At 35.7% G+C, this 8042-nt stretch overlaps 1 protein-coding gene across 1 annotated transcript; it reads right to left on the bottom strand.

The window, feature by feature from the left end:
* Positions 1 to 6218: 6218 nt before the first annotated feature.
* Positions 6219 to 7258, bottom strand: LOC147293589 (uncharacterized). The gene is made up of 2 exons (XM_086231089.1): positions 7100 to 7258; positions 6219 to 7010 (listed from the first exon to the last, which is right to left on the bottom strand). Exons 1-2 carry the CDS (start codon positions 7256 to 7258, stop codon positions 6219 to 6221), a joined length of 951 nt encoding a protein of 316 aa, XP_086087215.1.
* Positions 7259 to 8042: the final 784 nt, after the last annotated feature.

The following is an 8042-nucleotide window of genomic DNA, read 5'->3' on the forward strand; positions in this document are numbered from 1 at the left end:
TTGAGAAAGGCAAGTAGCATTCCTCCTTAGTATATAACTAATTAATACATGGATAGTTCCTTTGGTACACAGACATGTTCAATAATTCACGAATCTAAATTTCGGTATATATATAGAAAAATGAACTCATTAGATTTAAAGATTTGAAAAATAATTATATAACGTCATATGAATTTCCGCTATAAAATTTTCGTAATATATGAATCCAAAAGTAGGACAAAGTTAGTAATTCTTGTATTTTTTTTTTGTTTTTATTTTTTTAATTAAAAAGGGGATATATGAGAGTATTGAGAGGCCCCCCAAAAAAAAAAGCTGAGAAAGAAGCTGTGAAAATAGAAAAAATAAATTAAAAGAAAAAACAGAATACCGGCCCTCAATAAGAAAATAGAATACCAAAACGAGCGTTACCACTGACCACATTAATTTGTATTTACGCACTTAAATATATACACAAAATGACAGAGCCAATTAATCAAATTTACTATAACCGAAAATCAATACTAAAAAAATGAACAATAAATCATTTCTTCTCCTTTTTATTTTGTGGAAGCATTTAAACTATGTACAATTTAAACATAGAATCCAAATTAAATAAACCAATGACTATCAGTCTAATGGCATTTAGTTTCTCTTTTGTTGAAGGACATTCCGAGTTTAATAAATTTCATGATCGACAATTATTGATTAATTAAAAAAAGTTAGATGATATAATATGTATATATATAAGGAGGTGATTTTCGCACTCTACTTTTATCCTCATGCACTCTTTCTTATTTTTAAATAATTTTTTATATTTCCAAATCTACCCTTTAAAATTTGACTAAAAAAACATTCAAATTCTATCTCATTTTAGTTCGGAATTCATTTAGCGCCACTCAGCCTTCAAACTCATTGGAGTCATCTCCTTGTTTTCAATTTTTGTTTTTTGTTTTTATTTGTTGCCGTCTCCTTTGTATTGCTTTCTTCTCCATTAATAGTACGTGCAACACAAAATGATACAGGCTACTATATTCAAGATGCTTGAACACCACTTTATATATTGTTTTCCTCCTAGAAAGAAGATTAAAAAAAAAAAACTCTCATCTGGAAAATGTAAAAAAGTAGAACCCACCTAATCGTAAAAAATGTTGGAACCTTATGCCAATTCAGACTTTCAGTCTACGAGAGAAACAAGGCATCTTTGTATTTTTATTTTGCCTCGATCTCTCTTTTTAATGACTAATACTTATAGATCGATCTCACAAAATTATGGGTTTTAATCAATCTCTAAAGTTCAAATTTTGATTTTGAAAAGCAAGCTTTTATCTTTATGAAACTCATAACCCACTTGAGCTTCAAATTGATTCTGCTGTACTTGGATTGAGATTCATGTTTTGATTTCTATGCTTTCTGAGCAGCAATAGAAAAAGATAGAAAATAAAAAATTAGAGTGACCATCATGCATCTTTCAATATGTAAAAGTACTGTGATGCACTATTAACGGAGAAGAAGATCTGAACTGATCATAAGGAAGGAGACGACTGATCGATGAGAGAGAAAACAAATAATAAAAAGATAATGAAAGGGTAGATATAGAAATGTACGTAATAAAAAATATTAAAAAATATTAAAAATAGAGAAGGAGTGCAGTTCGATAAAAAAGGAGCGTGAAAATCACCTCCTATATATATATTAAAAAGAAAAACACTTACAAACTTTACTCTTTCATTTGGACTTTATCGATCTCTCAAGTCTCAACAATCCATTAAATAAATTCAAATTTAATAGGTATGGTGGTGACTTATAACTCCAATAATTAATGCACTGGGGTTCAATCATAAATGTATAATTTGATAGGGAATCTAACTTGCTTTGCAACTGGTAAGAGGAAAAAAGCAATTTGCCCAAAACAAACTTGCTTTGCAATTGGTAAGAGGAAAAAAGCAATTAGAAAAAAGTATAATTAACTTGTTTCTTCTTTGTAAGGGTTACAATTAATTTGCCGTTACAAAAGAAAAGAAGATATTACAAATAAATGGCGATATGCAATGCAATAATGGCCCGCAGGTTTGGCATAACGCATAGCAACCATATTCGATATACTACTCTCCCAACCACTTCAAGGTTTCGAAGTACATTTTCGAATAATTAATAATTTGTTCAATCATATCTTAAGTTTGATAAGAGGAGTGGCTTATATAAAACATTTCATTGTGACGGTCTAACTATTCTATGAAACATGCCATGAATCATAATACTTTCTTTCCGCGTATTGATTTTTTTTTTTAATTTATTTATCATAGTGCATTGGAATTAGTAATCAAATTCATTGAATTAAATTAGATTCCTTCAAAACAAATAATTAAATTATATAATAGGAAAAAATTTACAAATAAGACATATACTTTGATAGTTGTTTTATTTCAGGATATTAATTTTGTTTTGTGTTAATGAAGGACACATACTTTCATTTTGTGTTAATTAAAGACCATATTTTTTTTCAATTTTTATCTCAATTTTTGCCCGACGTTGGACTCATCAAAACTCCACCAAATTTCGAAAAATTATGCTTGGTTTAAAGATATGCATCTCCTCTTTACATATAAGAGACAACAATTTTATAAATATATAAGATATGCTTGGGTATGTTTAGAATCACCCTATTAATAATATTAGAGACAACAATTTTTATAAATATATAAGACTCATAATTGATTTAAATATAAAAAAATTAAATATTGTCATATGATTATAATCTAGAAAGTTGAGATAGTGATTGACTCATTTCGGCGTTATCATGAGTTGTTAGAACAGGAAGAATTGTTATGGAAGCAGCGTTCCTGTGTTCAATGGCTTGGTGAGGGTGATCGTAATACTCGTTTTTTCCATGAGTCGGCTAAACAGCGTGGATGATCAGATTCACTCCGTTTTTATGGCCTATTTTACTGATTTATTTTGCATTGGTGGTGGGGCTAATTGTGACTTGGTGTTGGATGGGATTGAGTGTAAAGTGACCACTGAAATGAATCAGATGTTGCTTGCGCCTTTCACTAAAAGGGAAATTGAGGTCGCTTTGCAACAAATGCCTCCCACTAAGGCACCGGGGGAAGATGGGATGCCTGCCCTTTTCTATCAAAAATTTTGGGCCACCATGGGTGATGATGTGGTGGGTGTTTGTCTGGCAGGTGATGAGCTAGAAACTTTATATTATCTTGGCTTTTGAATCCATTCATTCAATTCGGCGCCAACGTCAAACCAAAACCCCAAAGATGGTGTTAAAGCTCGATATTAGTAAAGCCTATGATAGAGTTGAATGGGGCTTTTTGCGCAAGTTATGGAGCGTATGGGTTTTGCGAAAAGATGAGTGAGTTTGCTTATGCGCTATGTTTCTTCTGTCCAATATGATGTTCTTTAGTGGGGGCAACCATCTTTTTTCTTCACTCCCAAATAAGGTTTGAGGCAAGGGGTGTTGAATTGAAGAGTGTTTGATTAATTAAATAATTATATTGAGGTAGAGAATAGAAGCAGCATTGAAGATGGAAGAAGAAGAATAATAATCATTCTCAGTGAGTCACACGCGGTGCTCTCATCTTTTTTTTTTGTATTCATTCACAATATTCTGTTACATAAAAGACATCTACAATATAGCTGAGTCATTCCAAATGTGTGAGCTTATGAGCTCAGCACCACCACTCATTTGGTGTCCTATGAGACACAGACACGTGTTCAATTTACACAAAAATATCTAACTAATTAACTATCAAAATTGCAATATTAATTAGCTAAATTAAGCTGCCAAATTCTTAAGCTCAGTCAACACTCCCTTCTAAGGATTTGGCAGACTTCACACCAAGCTTGCTCCTTAAGCAACAGAACCTATCTTTGGCTAATGCCTTCGTGAAAATGTCTGCGAGTTGGTCTTCTCCTTTGCAGTACACCAAATCAACCACTCCATCATGAATAGCATCTCTTATGAAATGAAATTTCCTTTTTATGTTCTTTGACCTCTGGTGAAAGACAGGGTTCTTGGACATTGCTATTGCAGATGTGTTATCACACAGTAGGGTAGTTGCTTCAACTTGTTCTTCTCCAAAATCTTGTAGAACAAATCTAAGCCAAATAGCTTGAGATGTGGCCACTGAAGCACTCATATACTCTGCCTCTGCAGTAAAGAGTGCAACACTATGTTGTTTGACTGATGCCCATGAAAATGCACAACTCCCAAAGGAGAATGCATATCCTGATGTAGATCTCATATCATCCTCATCTCCACTCCAATCACTGTCACAATAGCCTATAAGGATGACAGAATCTCATTTCCTATACTGTATGCCATAGTCAATGGTTCCTTGCACATATCTTAACACCCTTTTAGCTATTCCTAAGTGTTTAGCAGAGGGACAATGCATGAACCTAGCTAGCAAGCTTGTTGCAAACATAATGTCAGGCCTTGTAGCAGTTAGATATAACAAGCTTCCAACCAGTTTCCTGTATAAGCCTTCATCTGCAGGCGCACTTCCATTTTCTTTCCTTAACTTTTCAGTTGTTGACAATGGGATGGACACAGGTTTGCAATCTTTTAGACCAAATTTCTCTAGCAAATTGTGAGCATACTTTCTTTGAGGAATAAAAATACTCTCTTCTAGCTGGATCACTCTCATTCCAAGAAAATGATGTAGCAGACCAAGATCAGACATTTCATATATGTTCATCATATCCCTTTTGAATTCCACAAGCATACTGTCACTGCTCCCTGTGTAGACAATGTCATCTACATAGATTGATACAATAAGTGTGCCCTGGCGTTCCTTGTTTTTAACATACAGAGTTGCCTCACTAGGACTTTTCTCAAAACCACATTCCAACAAGTAACTATCAATATTTCCATACCAAGCTCGTGGAGCCTGTTTCAGACCATAGAGGGCTTTATGCAGTTTATACACTTTGTGCTCCTGATTCTTGACAACATAGCCATCTGGCTGATCTACATATACTTCCTCCTTTAGAATTCCATTGAGAAAGGCTGATTTGACATCAAGTTGGAAAAGTTTCCAGCCATTCTTAGCTGCTAGAGCAATCAATGTTCTAATGGTGTCTAACCTTGCCACAGGAGCAAAAGTTTCATTAAAATCGATTCCTGGCTTCTGTGTATAGCCTTTAGCAACTAATTTTGCCTTATGTTTCTGAATTGTACCATCCAGATTAAGTTTGATCTTGTAAATCCACTTTACTCCCACAATAGGCTTGTCACTTGGTCTATCTACAAGCTTCCAAGTTTGGTTTTTCTCAATCATAGCAATCTCTTCTGACATTGCTTTCTGCCATGCTTGGTCTTTGACAGCTTCAGTGAAATTTTCAGGCTCAATTATACTAAACTTGCAGTGAGCAAACACCTCATTAAGATTCTTCCACTTCTTTGGAGTATAATCATAGGTATCAGACATCACAATTTCACTTTCAGCTGTAGAAATTGCAACATCAGACCTTTTCATATTTGTTTCACCATTTGAGCCTATTCTTCCTTTCAGCAATACCATTTTGCTGAGGTGAGTAAGCAACAGTTAATTGTTTCTCAATTCCCACCTCCTCACAAAATTTCTCAAAGTCATGAGAGGTATACTCCTCCCCTCTATCACTTCTCAATTTCTTGAGTTTAAATCCACATTGCAATTCAACCATTGCTTTAAATTTCTTAAACACATTGAGTGCATCAGACTTGTACTTCAAAAAATAGATCCAACACATTCTTGACTTGTCATCAATAAAGGTGAAAAAGTACTTGTTACCACCAATTGTTTCTGTCATGGGACCACACACATCTGTGTGTACTAACTCCAAAAGATCAGAGGCTTTTCTGAATTTGCCTTTGTCAAAGGATTGCCTATGAGCTTTTCCCATCGCACAGCTTTCACACATGTGATCACTATCTGTCAAATTTGGTAGACCATATACCATCTCATTTTCCTGTAACTTTTTCAGACTTCCAAAGTTCAAATGTCCAAACCTTTTGTGCCACTTCCAAGTTGACCCAATAGTGGTCACTGAGTTTGCCATAAAAGGAGTAACACTGTCAAATGAAAGAGGAAAGCATATGTTTCCTTTCATTTTGACAGTGGTGATAGGTTCCTGCAAATTCTTGTCTCCAAAAATGCAAACCATGAAATCACAAAAAACAAGCCAATATCCATGCTCAATCATCTGTCCAACACTGAGCAGATTCTCATCCAGACCAGGAACAATCATACTTCAGGTATGTGTCTGACTCCTCTCTTTGTTTCAACCACCAGTGTGCCTTTGCCAGTAGACTCCACTAAGTCACCAGTCCCCATTTTAACCTTGCACCTCACACTTCGATCTATGTTGATAAGGAGTGACTCACAGCTTGTCATATGGTTGCTGCAGCCACTATCAAGATACCAGACCCCATGTTCCTTTTGCACAGATGCCATATGACATGCATAGAACATTGTGGCAGTGTCCTGGACCTGATTGGCATAATTGACCACCTCACCCCTCCTGCTAGGTTGATGGCAATCCTTCATCATGTGGCCAAATTTGTCACATTTGTAACACTTGACCTTTCCTTTGAACCAACAGTCACCATAGTGAATCTTGTCACAAATCTTGCATTTCTGCTTCCCAGAGTCAGCACCTCTTTCCTGTTTTCCAGCAACTTGAAACTTGGCATCCCACTTCCTTGATTTTCCTTTCCATTGCTTCTGTCCCTTCCTTCCTCCATCATGAGCATATGGCCTATTCTGTGTGTTTTGACCTTTTGGACTGATGCTCATGCTGGAAAATGCCTTCTCTGAATGTCCATCATCTTCTTCATGTCTATTCAATCGAAGGTCATAACTCTTCAAGGATCCAACAACTTCATGCACTGAAACTAAATTCATATCACAAGTTCTTTCTAACACTACACACATTGGATCATAAATCTTGCATAAGCTGATAAGTACCTTTTGGACCATTCTCTGATGAGAGAGGATTTCACCATATTTCTCCATCTGGTTTGTTAAATCAAAGACCTGGAAAAATAATCAGCAAGACATTCATTATCTCTCATTCTCATATACTCAAACTCTCTGCGTAGACCTTGCAATTTCACAGATCTAGCCTGTTCATCACCATGATACTTCTCCTGCAATAGATTCCAAGCTCCCTTTGCAGTTTCTTGATTTACAATTCGAGGAAAAATTTCTTTGGAGACTGCTCCTTGAATGATGCCTAATGCCTTTGCATCTTTCATGTGCTGTTCTTCAAGATATGCTTCCATCTCTTCATCAACATCTACACCTTCAGCATGTTCTTCTTTCTTTGAAATTTTATTTTTCTTTGATTCAGGGACTGTAATCCCTTTTTCTACTAGGAGCTCGTAGCTCACCACCTCCAGAGCTTGCCATTGCAAACACGAATCCTTGCTCGTTTCACTCTGTTTTTTTTCCTTCACAGAAATCACGCCCCAGTACCCCTTGATCCAACCTAGGCTCTAGATACCATGTTGAATTGAAGAGTGTTTGATTAATTAAATAATTATATTGAGGCAGAGAATAGAAGCAGCATTGAAGATGGAATAAGAAGAGGAATAATCATTCTCAGTGAGTCACACGCGGTGCTCTCATCTTTTTTTTTTTTGTATTCATTCACAATATTCTGTTACATAAAAGACAGCTACAATATAGCTGAGTCATTCCAAATGTGTGAGCCTATGAGCTCAGCACCACCACTCATTTGGTGTCCTATGAGACACAGACACGTGTTCAATTTACACAAAAATATCTAACTAATTAACTATCAAAACTGCAATATTAATTAGCTAAATTAAGCTGCCAAATTCTTAAGCTCAATCAACAAGGGGATCCGTTGTCGCCGTATTTATTTTTACTCTGTACGAAAGGTTTCTCCGGGTTATTGTATTCAGTAGTGCAAAGGGGGCAGTTGCATGGAGTGGTGGCAGCAAGGGGGACTCCGATGTATTCCCATCTTTTTTTGCGGATGATTGTATGTTATTTACTCATGCATCAGTTGCCGCTGGCCACGTGTTACGTGGTATTTTTACT

Source organism: Dryas octopetala, chromosome 2, assembly GCF_963921425.1.
Source record: "Dryas octopetala chromosome 2, drDryOcto1.1, whole genome shotgun sequence".
Lineage (NCBI taxonomy): Eukaryota > Viridiplantae > Streptophyta > Magnoliopsida > Rosales > Rosaceae > Dryas > Dryas octopetala.

What these genes read in the sequence shown, in the direction of transcription:
- LOC147293589 (XM_086231089.1), bottom strand. Translation starts at nt 7,258, where the DNA reads ATGGAAGCATATCTTGAAGAACAGCACATGAAAGATGCAAAGGCATTA. An exon ending in AGTATCATGGTGATGAACAG is followed by an intron (nt 7,011 to 7,099) that starts GCTAGATCTGTG and finishes TTATTTTTCCAG; the next exon opens with GTCTTTGATTTAACAAACCA.